General features: G+C 36.5%; 1 protein-coding gene across 2 annotated transcripts in view; it reads right to left on the reverse strand.

The window, feature by feature from the left end:
* The window catches only part of kirrel1b (kirre like nephrin family adhesion molecule 1b), a 67,254-nt gene that overhangs the window by 10,604 nt on the left and 38,130 nt on the right, over positions 1-18,520 (reverse strand). For both annotated transcript variants that reach the window (XM_053486109.1, XM_053486108.1), the window contains exons 2-10: positions 9,214-9,366; positions 7,976-8,125; positions 7,553-7,710; positions 7,030-7,180; positions 6,808-6,913; positions 6,568-6,716; positions 4,673-4,800; positions 3,639-3,765; positions 2,633-2,733 (exon numbers count right to left, since the gene is read on the reverse strand). In XM_053486109.1, coding sequence (XP_053342084.1) covers positions 2,633-2,733; positions 3,639-3,765; positions 4,673-4,800; positions 6,568-6,716; positions 6,808-6,913; positions 7,030-7,180; positions 7,553-7,710; positions 7,976-8,125; positions 9,214-9,366 — 1,223 coding nt within the window. The remainder of the gene's footprint in view (positions 1-2,632; positions 2,734-3,638; positions 3,766-4,672; positions 4,801-6,567; positions 6,717-6,807; positions 6,914-7,029; positions 7,181-7,552; positions 7,711-7,975; positions 8,126-9,213; positions 9,367-18,520) is intronic.

The following is an 18,520-nucleotide window of genomic DNA, read 5'->3' on the forward strand; positions in this document are numbered from 1 at the left end:
AAAAAATAAATAAATGCACGTCCTCTTTTCATCTCCTTTCGTCCTTCATTTTCTCCAGACCTTAACCCTCGTTTATTTCATATTTTATATTTCGTAAGTGGCGTGTGCATTAAGAGTTGCCCTGTAATGTCATGTCTCATTATCTGCAGAGTAGTCACGCAAACTGGGTGTGGAAGGGGAGGTGGACCCATTAACACTGAGAGGTGGAAGTAAGAAAAAAATCCAGATGGGAGAAAATAAATAAGGATAGAGCGTAGAGGAGAAGGAGAAGGAGGGGGAGCGATTAAGAAGAAGGAAGGAGGCAACAAGGAGGCACAGCTAAAGTGCTGAGATTGTTTAAAGCACTCATTTGTCATGTCCTGCTGTCTGCTTCTCATGAGCCACACTAAAGAGTACATGACTTTGTCTTTAACAAAGTGCTGGTTATGGGCTTGTTATTAAAGTGGCAGTGTTATCTTCAGCAGGGTCGGGACGGACACAAAAACACAATCTTCTTCCGGAAAACCTCTTTGCTGGACTTTTTTTTTTTTTTAATGGATCACTGCACATATCGCTCTATAAAAATGATATATATATATATACTGTACTGTACACACACACATACTCTACCAGTCAAAAGTTAGGAAACATTTTCTAATGCATTACAGTCACATTAAAAAACAATGCAATAACCTTCTTTAATATATTTAAATAATAATGGTCTTGCTTTCCTGGGATGGTCTTCGTGAGAGACAGTTTCATCACGGTGCCTGATGGGTTTTGCAAATACACTTTTAGACAATACTGTTCATGCAAGACCTATTCCAGAATGGCTGACCTCGTGGTTTTGAAATTGTTTTAGAATGTATAAATAAAATAAATCCAAACTGTGTCCAAACTTTTGCCATATGTTGTGTGTGTGTACATATATATATACAGTATATAAAACATGGAACACACATGGAATCACCAAATAGCTTATTTCGCTTGGAACAGTTTATTATGACTTTTGTACTTGGACTTTGCCTACATTTACAGATAATCCTTCCCTTCTGTTGCACTGGCTTTTTTCAGCTTAAAAAAACTAAAAAAACTAAGGCATTTTAAAGGTGCTCTAAAATGCCCTTTAAATAAAAAGCCTGGAAATCTGAGTTTTAGCATGTATCTTTTATCAAAAAATATCCATGTAGTGTTTATTAGGAATGTATTTCTATAAAAGCACAATTGTGTTACAACAGGCATCCAAATATATTTTATATGCATGCACACAAATACATACTATAAACAGCAGGATAAAATGAATTCAGCAGGATAAATGGAGGAGTAAATTAGATCTGACACTAGCGTTAGTACACATCGTTAACGGATAAAGAGTTTTTAGAAATAGTTCAAAGGTTAAAGCTAAAAAAATTAGCTGTTTAGCTTTAATGTAATCAGTGATATTATTATTTCAGGTTGAAGCCCACATACATGTCTGTCTGTCTTTTTTTTTTTCTGCCCAAATTATTTATACAAAAAAAAAAAAAAAAAAATTGTAAGGTTGAGTATCTTTACGTTAAGTTGTACTTCTTTATAGTGACACTAACACATTACTGCTTTTTATTAGCGCCACAGTTTTGGAACATACAACAAACTGGTTTTAAACCTCCTGCAGGAAGAATAAACATACCCTGATCTGTCCATTCATCTTGCATGGTTCAGTTTTCATAGTGTATTTGACTTTTTTGTATTCATGCCGTGTCACTCGCTTTGCCGTGTCACTCTGAGTTTTGTGAGCATTTGGGCGCCTTATAAGTGCATTATGGTAGTTTCTGTGTCTTCTGCAGACTCTGTGTATTTACAGTAAACTATTGTGTTGATTGGCTCTGTTGAGTCGTGCGTATAGCCACGCCCACCTCAGGGTAATATATTTGTCCAAAAAAAATTCTGGCTGCTGTGACATAATCAGGCAAAAAACTGGTCATGATGTCCCTTCTACTCAACATTTTGATTTCATTTATGGCACAGATTAACTTCAAGCAAATGCCAAAGTTTCATTTCATTGTGACAAACTCAGCTGGACAGACATACAGACATACAGACAGAAATTTTTTTGAGACTGGTTTATTGGTCCTCTAATGTATGAAGCATAAAGCAGGAGTTCTGACCAATGTACAGACCAAACAAACAAACCTTTCCCTTATTTATATAGATAAAAGGATCTTTTTCACCATACCTGAAAAGCTTAAATATTTAGTTCTTTTTTTCTCTCCATGAAGCCACAGCTGTAAAGAGCATTACATGTTGCCAGGCAACACACAGACTATAAGCCCAAAGTAAATGAAGTAACGTAAAGTAAAGTGCTAGAAATATGTGTAGCAATCACAAAAATTGAGTCAGAGTGCTGTTATACTAAATATCACCACTCTTGATAAAACACATGAACAACCAAATTAGTGAATTAAAAGTAACTGTTGTTGTAAAGGGTTGTAAAGGTTTAAAATGTATCTGGTGATTATCCTACAGACACTGTGTGTGAGACATGAATACAGACTCACAGGTCTGATCACTTCATATATTTAATTAAAAACACCCACAGTTAATGTGCGGATGTGTAGGTGTGTGTGTGTGTGTGTGTGTGTGTGTGTGTGTGTGTGTGTGTGTGTGTACTCACAATTTTGTCCGGAGGAGGTGTGCTTGCAATGTAGCATTTGATCTCACCCTTCTCACCTCTTACAGCATACTGAACTGGTTCACTTGAAATAATTGGTGGACCTGTTCAATATTCAGAAATAAAAATGTAAAAATAATATTATTAATACAAAGACATAGCGAAGTTACTTTTATGTTACACATTAAATTAACTCTTTTTAGTTACCCATGTCAGGTAGAACAAAAGTCATCAATCATTTTATGAAGGGTAAATTTTACTACTACTACAATATGGAAATGATGTCACAAAAATGTAGAATTCTCAAAATAATTATTAATATTATTATGATTATTATTTGTTGGCTATAGAAACGATTAAAAACAACAATTAAAACACATGCTCATGTACAGTATATCTGTGCTATTTCTTTGCCTATGCAACACATTTCTTTTGTTTGTTGCTCACTTGGAAAATGTAAGGGAATGACACGGACTGCAGAAAAGTATTCATTTATTTAATCATGTTGGGCCTGGATCACTACTGGCACCATTGGCTAGTAGCCCTAGGTAGAGATTCAGCCTGGATGTGACGCATGTCTATTATAGGGTTACAGTAGAAGTTTGTTTGTTTGTTTGTTTGTTATACCTTTAAAAAGGTGTGAAAGGCAAATGTAATTTCACATGGAAAATATTCTAAAAATGTTAAAACATTAAGTACTGAGCCATTGTCTCACTCACTCACTCATTGTCTATACTGCTTAATTCTGTATACAGGATCGCGTGGGGCCTGAAGCCTATCCAAGGCAACTTAGGGCAACTTTTATTTATTATTACAGTATTTTCATTACAAAATTTCAAATAATGATCTAATCTCATTCCTTCACAGTGCCCAACACGTCCCTAATCATGCTTATGTAAGAATTTTCTGATTCCGTGTTCTGTTCTTAATTTAGTTTTTTGCAATCACTCCTGCTTGGCTACGTGGATATGAGCACAAATAAATGTGTGTGTGTGTGTGTTGTACTAACCATTGACTGTGAGTGTGACCTCTGTCTCTCCAACCCCAATCCTGGGTACGATGGCTTTACACACATACTGTCCTGCATCAGCCTGACTCACTGACTTCAAATACAACTGATTGTTATTACTGAGCACCTGTCAGAGAAAAACAACAACACAGTAACAGAAATGTGAGGACTCAGCAATATAGGAATATACAGGACAGATTCTGTAATGCTGTAGTATATCCTTAAACATTTATACCGTAACATAATTGTTTACAAAAACAATTGTTTTTTGGAGTCAGTATACACTATGTGAGATACTTAATTATTGTATTTATTTATTCTATATTGTTATGACCATAAAAATACTGTAGGAGTTGATATTAGGAGGCGGGACACTTAATTTTGGTGTACCCTGTGCAGTGACACTAAAGAATCTATCTATCTATCTATCTATCTATCTATCTATCTATCTATCTATCTATGTGTACAGTGTTACATTTGCTCAGTTGTCCATGTGATTAATGTTAAAGTAACGACAGCTTCAATTTAAATGTATTTATATTTATATTGAGAGAATTATATCATCATAATTTCCCAGCAGGTTTACCCTAAAGGTCTGAACCAAAAGTAAATGAACAAGGTATGATATAAGCCCTATTAATAATACTTGTTTTAAAGTTATAAATATCTGTTCACTTCTCAGCAGCCAAAACACACATTTATCATTTATTTTTCTTCCTTTCTATTATTTTTCATGATTTAAGCTCATGTTAACTTGTAAAAGTAAAAAATAAAAAAATAAAAAAACTTTTGGTAATAAGAAACTTTCTGTTTCACTTCTTTGGTCCTCATACAAATAGTCAACAGCTAAAGACCAATGAGAACGCCAGATACTTTACAGATGTGGTTAGCATTTTTTTGTGTGTGTGTGTGTGTATGTGTGTGTGTTAATACCATGACTATGATGACATTGCTAAAACTACACCTGGTAACTTTGAAGAATGTTGTGTTTGTTGTATAGTTTATAGAGGTATAGTATAATAGTGTTTAAGTACCATACTGGAGCCCTTTTTTGTCCAGGTGAGTGTAAGAGGAGGATTCCCTGCCCATTTACAGTTCAGTGTTACATCAGAGTCCACATCCACCGTTACCGGCCTTGGTTCCACTACCAGGATCGGACCAACTGGACAAAGGGGAAGACATTAATATTCTTATGAATGTTTTGTGGATCAGAGTGTGTGACATGAAAGGAGACGACAAGAAGGCTGGGTGGATAAGAGAAACAAGACATGAGAAAAATAAATATGCAGTGAAGAAGATGAACAAAATGTTTAATTGGTCATTTATTTATTCATTCATTCATGTATAAATGTATTGAAAATTTGAACACATTAAATTCATCAGCAGATCCATCCAGATGATGGACAAAGTACAAAGTCTTGAAAAAAATAGTACGACTCTACGTTTCTACACGTTTTGAGATATTAGATATTAAAAAAAAAAAAGCATAAAATAAGATCAGTGGGATCTTAATCAAAAACCTGGAACCAGAGGCTTGGGTAAAAACTATTATCCAGTTTCCGTCATCATGAACACGAATATCATGGCAATATTATGCTTCTCTGAACTTTATCCAGGAAAGAATCACTGTGCATCATGTATCTTTATTAGAACAAAAACGTGTAAGTGGCACATTTAATTTATTATTCATTTCCTGATATCCTCATGCCAATTATAAGGATTGTATATAAATGTCTAATGCATGTAAAAAATTAAAGAGATTTCAAGGCCTGTCGTAGCCCATAATTTACAGTAAATGTTCCTAATTGTGCCTTATCCTGGGGTTTAATGTATCTGATGAACATTCTGGTACAGTCATGTGACAATATGTGAATTTGTGTGCCCATAACATTTACAAGAGTGTGTCTGAGATGGAACTAGTTAATTTAAAAAAAAAATTTGTTGTTTGTTTGTTTTTTTATCATATTTAACAATTATAATGTGTTAATAAAATCTCACGTATTATTTTTAACAAATTGACATAAAACAAATTAGGAAAATATTGCTGTGACATATGTCATACAGTACTGTAGGGCCTTAAGATTTTCAGGGAAAACACCATGTGAGGTCTTTCAAAATATGATCCATTTGCTCTGTGTTATATCTCTAGGTGAGATTGGTCTTGGTTCTTATAAGTTAAATTTAAATTGACTTGCATAAACATTAAGTACATTATAGTAGGTCTCGGTGTTTATAAATTTTCCTGCTCTGCACACAGACCGTGTTTGTCAGCGTAACACAAGTACAACATACAGTAAGTAATTTGCACCAAATTCTACAATGCTTCTTTTGTGGAAAAATGCATTTCAAAGTTCAGCTGGGACTCATATGAAGCTTCTGCAGTCCTTACAGAGTTATGTGTCATAACATTAAGAATGTTCGGTGTATATACTCATAAAACATTGTATGAAAATGTGCATATGCTTAGTAACTTTTTCATATGTTAAATGCAGATGAAATATACATTTTGCCATGAATAAAAAAACATATGCTAGACAGAGTACACTTGACATGTCAGTGCTGTACAACTGTATATAAGGTGTCATGAAAAATTATGATCTCTACCATGACATTTGTGATGTTATAACGTCCATCTTACAAGTTATTCTATTTTTCTCTATTCCATTTCCTCCACTTAATTTGGTTGTAACCCTTGAAATCATAATTGCACTATTTTAAATAGATTTATTTCAGCCATTTGTATAATAAAGCTGGATTAAGCCAAGTGTGCTATGTCCATGAGAAATAGATAGATAGTTTAAAAAAAAGTGATTCAGAACAGTACGGCTGAATTATCTGAGAAATGGAGATGTGGGTAAAACAGATGTAAAAGCAAAAGAGATGAATGAACGAACATCTGGATTGATGTTTATAGAGAGAGGTTTCGTACAGTGAACATCCACCAATATGCTGACGTTGGTGCTGCCCACAGCATTGAACACCTGGCAGGAAACAGGCTCGGTGAAGAACGAGTGATCAGCCGTAGTCACAAACACACTTTCCCTTGCTCCCTCCAGGATTACTCCACCTTTAGCCCACCTAAAACACACATTTATTTGACTCTTTGCCACGCTCCCTTTCGTATTACTCCACAATTAGCCACATACAGCTCAATCAAACACATACTTACCTGTAGCCCATGATAGGAGGGTTGGCTGTAGCTTGGCATGTAAATGTTACCCTTTCTCCCTCTAGAACTGAGCGAGGTTCAATAGATAATAAAACTGTGGGAGCATCTAAAAAAAAAAAAAAGAATAAAAGAGAATTACATAGGATATGGAAACATAATGCACTTGAAAGCAAATATGTTGTTATCCCAGTCACACACACACACACGCAAAGGAAGACTTACGGTGCACGTTGAGTGTGACACTGGCTCGTTTGCCCAGTGGCACAGCCAGATTGGAGGCGACACAGGTAAAGTTGTGTCCGGTGTCTGTGTCTACTGGCTGAATAGGCATGAAACTGCGAGTGGTTACTCGCTTCCTGTCAGGTAAAACCTCCTGAGGAGATTGAAGAAGGAGAGAGAGAGAGAGAGAGAAGAGTGGTATTAATACAGTTACTTTAACATGTTCATATTAATAGAGAAAATTATACTGTATTTTAAATTAATGATTAAGTTTTCAGTCTGTAAAATAAGGAAAAATAAACTTGTGTGTTAAACTATATGTTCCACAAAGACTACAAACATGGCAACACCAGACAACCCCATGGACACAACGAGTTTATGAAATTATGTATAAGAAACTAGACATTATAGCATATATTATTTCTTAATATTTTTAACTTGAAAATTATTTGTATTGAAATAAATCAGGTGTAATCTTTAAAAAGAAAACTTTAAATCTGTGTGTGTGTGTGTGTGTTGTACTTACAGTACTAGTATGAGCTCCTTCCACTATAACACCATCTTTGTACCACTCTATGGTCGACAGTGGTTTGGCCCCTCGGGACACACATGTAAGGTTGTAGGAGATTCCTGCCGTCAACAGAATCTCTGGCGCTCCTTCTATCACCGGATCATCCGGGGGAACTAAAAAGGAGGTTTTAAAAAATAGAAATTACACTTACTGTAGTCATCAGATTCTTCACAAATTTGTCACTTTCTCATTCACAGGCCCCGAATAGGCCTATGCAGATAACTGTATCATATACTGTATAATAAATGTTAATAAAGAAATACTTTTAGTGCAGACTATTAAACATATTTCCATCTCTGATCATTTAATTTGAGAAATCAATAAAAGTATAAACATTATGGACCAAACATTTTCTACTATCTGTAGATAGGTTCCTACTGAGGACGGTGAGTTTGGCTCGTCTGGATCTCAGAGCCGCTTCAGTGGCTTGACACTCATACAGAGAGTCGTCTGACAGCTCGGCCGACGAAATCTCCAGGTTATACTGACCCACGTCAATGATCCTTAATACACGATAACGCGGCCATGCTGGAATACACACAAACACAACCTCCATATTTCCAGCCTCACACTTTACACACTCACCTCACACTCACACTGTTACCACATGCACTTAGGAATACAAAAACCTTACAATGTATATAAAGTCAGAGAGGCAATAAGAAACAAAGAGAAATAAAAGGAGGGAAAGACAAAGAAAGGCTAGGGAAAAAAAACAGACAATTGTCTGTTGAGGCTTGTATTATCAGGTCTATTCCACCAGAGGGCTCCACTCCAACACATTGGCATTCTATCAGTGCCGTCTTCTCTTTCTTTCCTCTGTCTTGCGCATGCACGCAACGCATGCGCACAGATATACACGTTATGACATCATCGTTGGGGGGGTGGTTTAGAGCAAAGTATTGGCAAAGATTACATCATCCTTTAGCTCAGCCAATCCTTGCAGATTGTGTGTGTGTGTGTGTGTGTGTTCACACATCTATAGGTCAGAATCTTCCAATTGCATGATGAGAGGTGAAGGAGAACCAACATGAAGGAGACAAATTAATGGACAAAGAAAAACGCAAGAAGGGATAGACTAGAGGAGCCACGAGGAAGGAGAAAGAAAGAAATTCGGCAAAATGTATGCTGGAACCGAGTACCATACCATAAATGACTAGAACATGAACCACTTACATATATAGTACTTATCCTTAATAATAATAATAATAAAAGGATAAATAGCAAATGATATAACGTTTTATATAAGGGAAGCTTAAAACCCGAATAAAAATGGAACATAAGATAGTATATATATATATATATAAAGAGAGAGAGAGAGAGATATGCAAGTGTATACTTTAAGTCTAAATGTGTGTAAATGCGGCCCTTTTAATTCATTTCTTTTACATATTTGTGTTTTGTATATTTATATACTGTATACACACTCATCATCCACTTTATTAACACTGCTACTTGGGCACATTCAAGCAATTATCTAATCAGACAATCATTTAGCAGCAGGGCAATGAAAATATCATGTGGATACAGATGAGTAGTATATTATACATATATTAGATATACTATAACGGAATATGTGCAAGGATGCATTTAAGTGTGTTTCACTGTGATCTCACCCCGCAGGTCCTCTCCAATGCCCAAAGCAAGCCCATCTTTGGTCCACTGGACGATGCCCGTGTAGTTAAACACCACACAGGAAAGTACAACCCGCTCTCCCAACACCACCGACTGATCTGCTGGCTCCTGAGAAAAGCGTGGCCCGGCCAGTACTGACAGAACAAAACAAAACAAAACAAAAAAACACAAAAAGGAATATGCAAATTAAATAATATTCTGTAAAGTGAAGATGTTCTTTAAAATAATTCAAAGAGTTTCTAACTGTTAACCGTAAAAAAAAAAAAAAAATCTCTCATTATAATTTGTCACTGCAGTTACATCAGGCAATTTTCAAAAGAAAGTTTGTGGGGTGTTGTTTCCAGACAATGTTCTATGTTCTACTTTTGCCTCTTACTTTCTTCTTTCTTTAATTGTATATTTTCCTTTCCTACTGAAACAATAATGCAGAAGAAATGCTTACAAATAAGCTGTGTAAGCATATGCTACTGAGGCTATGGTGAAACTGGTGTATATTTAAATTACTACATGATGCAATAGCTGAATTTAAAAGAGTAAAAAAAACAAATCTTGAAGTTCCAATGGTTTAAAGTCTTTTTACCTTTCCTTTACTTTGTTGCTTCCATGACAACAACTAGCATGCACACAGAAATGCCATATATGTTCAACAAAAAAAGACAGATAAAAAGACACAGATAAGTCCTCACTAGCTTGTTGGCTGGGTGCTGAAAGAACAGCGACACTTCAGCACTACCACTATATTGACCAGGAGACGGCAAGGCATGGCAACAGGGCAGAGTGAGCTAAATACAAATGGCTGGTGCTGCATGATTATCTCTGCCCTTCATCATCCAGGAAAAAGAATATATAAAAAAGATTAGTGAAGACAAGAAGGCTGCTTTCACGTTGCATGGAACAACCTGACTCAAGTTGTTTATTTTCCTTATAGTCCACTGACAAAGCTCCACCTACTCTTCCCCTCCGGGCTGACTTTGCGCACTTAGCCTGGGCCTAGTTTTTCGTGAGAATTTTGTAGAAAAACTCCGGGAAGAATATAGCAACTTGTTCAACCACTTTGGCTGCTGATTACTGAACAGCGATAGGCATCCCTGACACTATGCCCATCACTGGATCAGTTATCAGCAGCCAAAGTGGGTGAATGGGTTGCTCTGGACCATTTTCTTAGAGCCCCACCTTCAAAAAGCAAAAGGCTGTCAAGATGAAAGTCTCCATCACCAGTAAAGCCATGATTGGAGCCATCAAATGTTCCCTTGCCATGCTGGAACCTCTCGAGTACAGCCATGCTGGGCTATCTAAGAGTATAATAAGAACCAAGATACATTTTTCATGCTGAACTTAATGTCAGATTTATGTTGCCTTTTGCATGCGAGGCAGATGTGCATTATGCATCTACCACACAAAATCCAATTTTCTTGTGGAAAGATTTAACTGGACACTCAACGTCATGGTCAGAAAGGAGGCAGACAAGGAAAGATGCAAGTCGGACATCCTCCACTTCTCCTTCTATATGTCCTGTTTGGCATATGAGAGATGCCCCAGGGCTCTAAATGGTTTAATCTGTAATGAGTTCCAGTCAGGCAAACACATCCTTCTTTAACTGCCTGTCCCTGAGTTTGACTGCTTTCTCTTACCCAAAGTGGATGACTTAGTGGATGACAGCTGGGGAGAGCCTGATTTATTTCCACTTTCTGTTTGACCAAAGAGAACTGGCAAGCAGCCCTAAGCCCAAAAGCCAAGCCAAAAACAGCATTCGGCACTGTTGACAGACACTGGCAGTACTGGGTTCTCCCCTTCCACCTACATAGGGCCCCTACCATTTTTAATAGACATTGTACTTCAGCCACACAGCCCACATATTGACGACAATTTTTCTGTCACCTGCATTATCTGATTATCCTCTCACCCCTGAGATGTTCTGGTCAGGACCTGCCAGGCTGAGCTCACTGGTAGCCCATGCAAATGCCTTCTAGGCCTGACCTAATTACCTGATCATAAACTAAAAAAATACCTGAGCCAGACAAAAGGTCAAACCCACATGAAACAACACTTATACCACCACCAACACCAACAGCTACATGGCCTCCAAAAATTGTGTGAATATTATAGCGGTTTTTTGCATAACGTCTTCTTCAAAACCACCACTTTCTCCAACCTGAATATAAAGGAGGCAGGGTGAAGGGGACAAACACTGTAAGAGAGGCATTTCAGGCCCTGAAGACAGTCCTGATTAACTCTCCAATCCTGAGGCATCTCATTTACTGCTCCTCTACATGGTCAGAAATGGACCTTGAGATGAGCCAGGGCAACATCCTCTCAAAAAGTTTAAAGGATAGGAGCACCTGATACTCTTCATGAGTAGAAATCCTAAAGAAATGATGTACTGTGGAACCTTGGATTGTGAGCTTTTTGCAAGATGAGAATTTTTACATTATTTTATTTTAATTTGTTAAATGAGCGAGGTCTTGATATAGGAATACTGTAGTAGGTATATGCTTTGTCTGCCAAGTGTCACGTGATTACAACTGAGCCAATGGTTTTGTGTGTGTACGTGTATAGCATTTTTTTTTTATTTTGTGTGCAAGTGTAGTGACTGTACTGCACAACAATGGCCCTTGTAAAGAAAAAAAGTTAAAAAGGCTGTAGCAGATTAATCCATTTAAGGAGAATGCAACGTCACATTTCTCAAAGTCCTCAAAATTCTTAAAAGGAGGCAAAAGCAAGTGTCATTAAAGAGGTTCCTTGTTAAAATCACACAAAAAGAAGGAGATTCCAGTAACCAGAGAATCTGTCAGAGAGGAGTGATTCAGTAAGTGCGTGTGTGAAAGTCCTACACAATAGCCCCTCTGCTCCTGCTTCTTTTATCGTTAACGGTCATGATTTTTTTTAAAGGTAAAGTGCAGATTTTTTTTTCTTCTTACTTTATATGTTGTATCATTTATTTTTATATGAATATTTTGGGCTGTGAAACCAATTATCTAAGTTTCCATTATTTCTTATGGAGAAATTCAATTTGATATACAAGTAATTTAGTATTAAAGCATTTCCAAAACACATTCTGCTCGCAATCCAAGGTTTAACTGTATATCATGAGCCCTAAAATAGGATAAGTGGGCAATAGGAAAGCTTTGCTATTATTTGGCAGGTAGACACTTACCCTGGTGACAGACCATGTAATGCTCTAGTGGATAGTATAAGCTAAGAACTCAAATGCTCTAATAACTTGCTGGATTCTCCCTCTGCAGGTCCAGCACAGTTTTTTTCTCAAAACTGCCAGAATGTATTTATCTTGTTTTCAGTGAAACACATTATATACCTATACACTGATCAGTTAGACTGTAATGTTAAATCCACCTGCCTAATAATGTATACTGTATGTCCTCATTGTGCCCCAAAACAGCTATAACCTGTCAAGGCATGACCTCCGCCAAGGCCTCTGAGGGTGTGCTTTGTCCTTTGGCACCAAAACATTATCAGCAAATTCTTTAAGTTCTGTAAGTTTCAAGGTGGCGTGTCAATGGATCTGAGTTTTTTGTCAAGCACATTCCACAGATGCTTGATCTGGTAGAAATGGAGGCCAAGTCTACACTTTAAACTATTCCTTAAAATATTTTTGCAGTGTGGCAGGGTATAATATTCTGCTTATAGATGATACCACCATTAGAAAATATCATTGCCATGTGTGTTCAACAACTTAGAACATGTACCTTTGGTTTGAGCTCATCATTTCCCCTTTTCCAGGGCACTGTTTATACAAACAACATTGTGAGAGCTGTAAAAAGCATGTTACAAGCTTTGAGCCTATCATTCAGGATGCAAAGCACAAATCAGAAGGCCAGACTGGGAGTGGATTAGAAAAACTGAGATAACCTGTAAGTGATTAAAAGGCAAAAGTGTGAAAAACTAATGCTCCAAAACATACAAGCTCACAGGTTAAGCACATGAGAGGTAGCGTCACACGTTTGGCTTGCCTCGTTAGAATGTGGCTCACTTACTCACTTACTTACTCACTAACTCTTCTTTTATAACGCTTTATTCTGTATTCAGGGTCACAGGGACCTGGAGCCTATTTAAGGAGGCTTAGGGCGCTAGACAGGGTACACCCTGGACAGGGTGCCAATCCATCGCAGGGCACACACACATGCACACACTCACACACACACTACAGGCAATTTGGGAACGGCAATGAGCCTAACCTGCATATCTTTGAACTGTAGGAGGAAACCGGAGTACCCGGAGGAAACCCACTAGGCATGGAGAGAACTCCATGCACACACAGACGGAAATCGCACTGGGGCTCACTTTGATCTTAATTTATAGTGCCATATTGGATGATGTGCATGGGACACCTGGTTGATGCAGTTATTGCAAGCAGGTGAAACCTAATGTTGTACTTCTTTCAGCTGCTCTCATTAGGGTGTCAACACAGAAGATCAATCCATCAGCACATTTGATTCCTGCACAGGGTTTAGACCAGAGGTCTTTTCTTATACAATCCTCCCATTTTTATTCGAGCTTCAGATCAGCATTAAGTGGGCATGGAACCGCAGTGACTGAGTGTGGAGCACTGGCTGGACTATGAACCTGGACATTCTGCAAGGCAGGCAAGAAGCCCAACACTGAGCCACTAATGCCCACAAGTAAGTGAATTTAATATTAAGGATTATTTATTAAGGATAATATTAAGGATTATTAGTTTCTGTTCCAATACTTTGTATACCTAAAATTCAGGTGTCTTTCACCAAAGATGCCATGTTCTAAACTCTGATTTTAAACTGTAATGTCTTCAGTTTATAGCAAAAAAACATAATAATTTGTCTTTCAGATGGGATGTACAGTACTAGATTATGGAAAGTCTGTACATCCCTGAAATTAAAACGCAAATTACTGTAAGATCAGCTTTTTTGTAGGAATTTCTGACATAATCCTTTTTCAATCCAAATGCTGAAACAATGCTCTGCAAACAAAGTTTACAAAGCATGCTTGGGATTGGAGCTAAAGCCTTGAATTATGTACCCACTGGGCAACATCATTCTTTGGACTGCTTCTCTTTAGATGGAACTGGGACGCAAGGTAGAGGGAGTTATGGATAGCTCCAAATAACAATCCGTTTTGGCACAAAACGTGTACGTCTCTGTAGACATCTGAAGATGAAAAACATTTCACCTCTCAGCATGACAACAATCCAAAGCACAAATCCAAGTCAACAACGTAATAACCTCAAAAGAAGGTCAACATTTTTAAATGTGTCAGTCAGAGCCCAGATATAAATCCTTTCAAATACTTTTGGAATGACTCAAAGAGGGCTGTGTACAAGAGATCCCACAGGAGATTTCTAAAGCCTTTTTGCAAGGAGGTGTGGAATTAAATTGCCAAATCAAGAGTTAGTAGACTCTTACTAAAAAAGACTGTTGTAATACATGATAGTGCTGTATAACAAGTGGTGGCTGAAAGTTACCATTGTAGGGCCCTTGAACAAGACCTGCTTCAGGGGAGCCGTATCATGGCTGACCCTTCGCTCAAAACCCAGTAATGTATATGTGATGGATAAAAACTTCGCTTAAATGAACATGCAAAATATCCTTTAAAAAAGTTGTACAGTATGTGTATTTATGAGTGGGGGGTTTAGGGGTTGGGTTATACATTTATACAAGCTGTAGACTTTGGTTTGAGGTGCCTAAGACTTGTATACAGTACAATACAGATTGTTTTGTTCATCATCAGAATACCTCAGTCTACTGTAAGTGTAGCTGCAAATTAATGATGTTGTTGATAGGATATTCTCTTCAGAAAACACTCCCACAAAGGTTTACAAATTGTTTGAAATTACTGTAATGAAAAGAATATAGCCCTCAGAGCCATCAGATGATAGCCCAGTTGAACACCTAAGAATGGTTCATTTGTCTTGTACAGGTCCTGACATCTATAGATTCCAAGGCAAAACACAATAAAGCTGTTCTGGTCACACACCACCTTGGTAAGACATTTGTGTGAAACATAACATTACATGAGCCCAAGTAGCCTCTGGCCAGTCTTCTGATTTACTTTGATGTGAGGATCTTAAGAATATTATTATAAGAGGCTACTGTACAGATATTGCAAACATATAGTATGGCATGGCCAAAAAAAAAGCAAAATAGCTATAACACAATCAGAACACTTGGTCCAGAGATTAAGGTAAATGTAAAATGAACATTACTTTGTGGCATGCAAAGGAAATGAGGCCCTAAATACTGTTCAAAATTATTTTGGAACAGGTGTGTGTGGGTAGAAGTAAAGTGACTGTAAGCGTAACAATGTCCATGTGTGATAGGAAGTGAAGCCAACAGCTATATTTGTAGACCTCAGTGTATGCTGAGAATCAGAGTACTAGCTGATAATGGTTATTCTCTGACAACTTTATGCACAACTTTTTGTACTCATTAGCATTTGTTGGTATTCATTAATTTAATTTTTTTTTCTAAGCATGGTCTTGTAGTAGGGATGTCTGTTATATGTACCTTAAAAACAAAATCCGACTTTTGCAAAAAAAAAACAAAAAAAAAAACATACCATACACAGTACTACATTTAATAGTATATTAGGATTAATCAGCATAAGGGCAGCTTTACAGGACAACCCTCACATGCAAACACATACAATATACCGACATTTGGACATTTTATACATTCACTTACACACCAAAATATAAGTGGAACCTTGGATTACAAGCATAATTCTTAAATCAAAGCAAATGTTTCTATAAGAAATAATGGAAACTCAAATTATTTGTTCTACAGCCCAAAAAATTTAATCCATAAAAATAATTAATACAAAATATAAAGTAAAAATAAAACAAAATAACATGCACTTTACCTTTAAAAAAATAAAAAATAAATCCCGACAGATGCAAGTGTTTCCGTTTATGTGGTGCAATAGATTAAAAAGAGCGAATGACTTAGACTTGAAGATATGAGAGGTGAGCTACTCATTCTGTCCCTAGCTGCATTGTAATAATGGATCTTTATCCTCTCTAATGAGACTTTCTTTTGTGTACGTGTTAAGCAAAAGAAAGTCTCATTAGAGAGGATAAAGATCCATTAACCTGCAGGTGTGCAGATAAATTTGCGCACACCTGTGTTTATAAGAAACAGTACACACGCGCTTACAAACACAAATTAAAATATGTTTCACGGCACATACGTGGTCACAGTGTTATAGTAAACAGTACACGCGCCCACGAATGTTGATTATACGGATGTTGAGAGTCGTTCACTAAGAACGAGCAGAGAAGACGATTACCCACAATTCCGCAGCGCGCAAGAAAGAAAAAACATTGGCTCAGGTGTGATCACGTGACGCTTAGCGTCAAAATAAGAAGCGTATGCGTGCTACATGATACTCGGTACTCATAAACCAAGACTTGCTTGTTTTTCAAGTCAAAATTTATTAAAAATCTTTGCTCGTCTTGTGGAACACTCACAAACCGTTTTACTCGCAATCTAAGGTTTCACTGTATACAGTAGAATTGTAAATATTGGTATCTGGTGCACTGCACTGTCTATTTTTTGCACAATACACGTGAGCTACTTTCGTGATTTGTTTGCATCTATAAATGTTCGTAAAAAAGATGTTCCGTATCTGTGGAAACTCGTACCTCAAATGTTTGTAAGTCAGGGACTACCTGTATATACTAGATGTGCCCAAGACTTGGTTTGCATGGAAATTAATTGCATACTCATAAGCAGGTTTTAAAAAATGCACAATGGCATCTGTTGAATTTTGAAATGAACAAAAATTTTTATGTTACTTTAAAGAGCGTGGAATGAAGGTGTGATATGGCTTTTATTAAGTAGATTTCAATTGCGCACTCATAAGTGCGTATTAAAAATGTACAGCGTCATCTGTTGAATTGTAAAATAAACAAATAATTTTTTTAAGGTCAATTTTATGATCTATGGGTGTTTTCTATTTAAATTTCAAATGAGCATATTTTCGCTTCATATGTGGGTTGGTTGCGATGAAACAAAGCCTATATGTAACATCAAGCTCAGCCAAATACAATTTCAGTAGTTTTTACATGATGTGTGCACAAACAAACAAAAGTTCCAAAACCATCTTGATGTGTTTATATATTTTTAATTATATATTTTTTTCTCAAATATCTTCAATGTAAACACACATCAACTTATATACTGTATATATAAATTGTATATATATATATATATATATATATATATATATATATATATATATATATATATATATATATAATGATAGTTGAATGATAAATAATAGTTTTATGTTTATAATAGATCATTATTTCTATTATCTTCTAATCCCTTTATCATTGGCAGTGACAATAATATAAGAACAAATACAGCATGGGGCATTTGCTGAGGATGTCTATTAGGCCCTCATATTAAAGGGTTAGAAAAGCCATTAATTAAAGCCACTAATTTCACTTTACCATTCTATTGACATAATACCAGAAGCATATGGAACAACAAGAATGTGTAAATGCTTAAAAATGGTCTATACCCACCAAAAAAAAAAAAAAAAAACGTAGCATTTATTTTTTTCCATAATCAATAAATAATAACTTATTATTTTTTAAAATCCTGTAAGCAGGACACCTTAATAACTTCGTATTCGATGTTAGTTTTATACAGTATGTTACTTTTCTTATTAACTGAGTGGGATTAAGAATTGTGCTGTTTTTTCTTATACGAGGGAGTATAATGTGCACTAAAGGCTGAAACTACTGTGCCGATGCTGATAAACAAGTATGATCTTATTTTACATTATAATCCCACATTCCTTGCTACTGTTGTTTTACCTGCTGTTTTATTTTCTATGATTGATTTGGCATTCATTTTAGGCATAAATAACCCATAACCGCATACTGTACAACACCTGGAATCCGCACTATCCAAATCCGTTTAAAAAATTGTGAATGAAAATAGGTGTCAAGTGATTTGTTAACATCCAAAAGCAGAATATGACCAGACAGATAAAGAATATTCTGCTGATTAACAGATGATGTCATCTCATTAAGCATCTGAAACGACCGTCCTCACCGCAGTCTCCCCGCCAATGACAGAACACGATGACATCATCGTAGTGAGGAGCCAAGACTGTCTCATGAAAAATGTGTTACATTATGTCCTCGAATCGGAACATCTCTCACTTCCTCTATCTCACAAATCCCTTTATATTTCTCTTTCACATTAAATGCATTTAACCTTATCTGTTGCAGACATTTCAAAAGCACAGCTGCAACTGGACTGCTTAACAGATTATTCATCGAAG

Source organism: Clarias gariepinus, chromosome 25 (assembly GCF_024256425.1).
Source record: "Clarias gariepinus isolate MV-2021 ecotype Netherlands chromosome 25, CGAR_prim_01v2, whole genome shotgun sequence".
NCBI lineage: Eukaryota > Metazoa > Chordata > Actinopteri > Siluriformes > Clariidae > Clarias > Clarias gariepinus.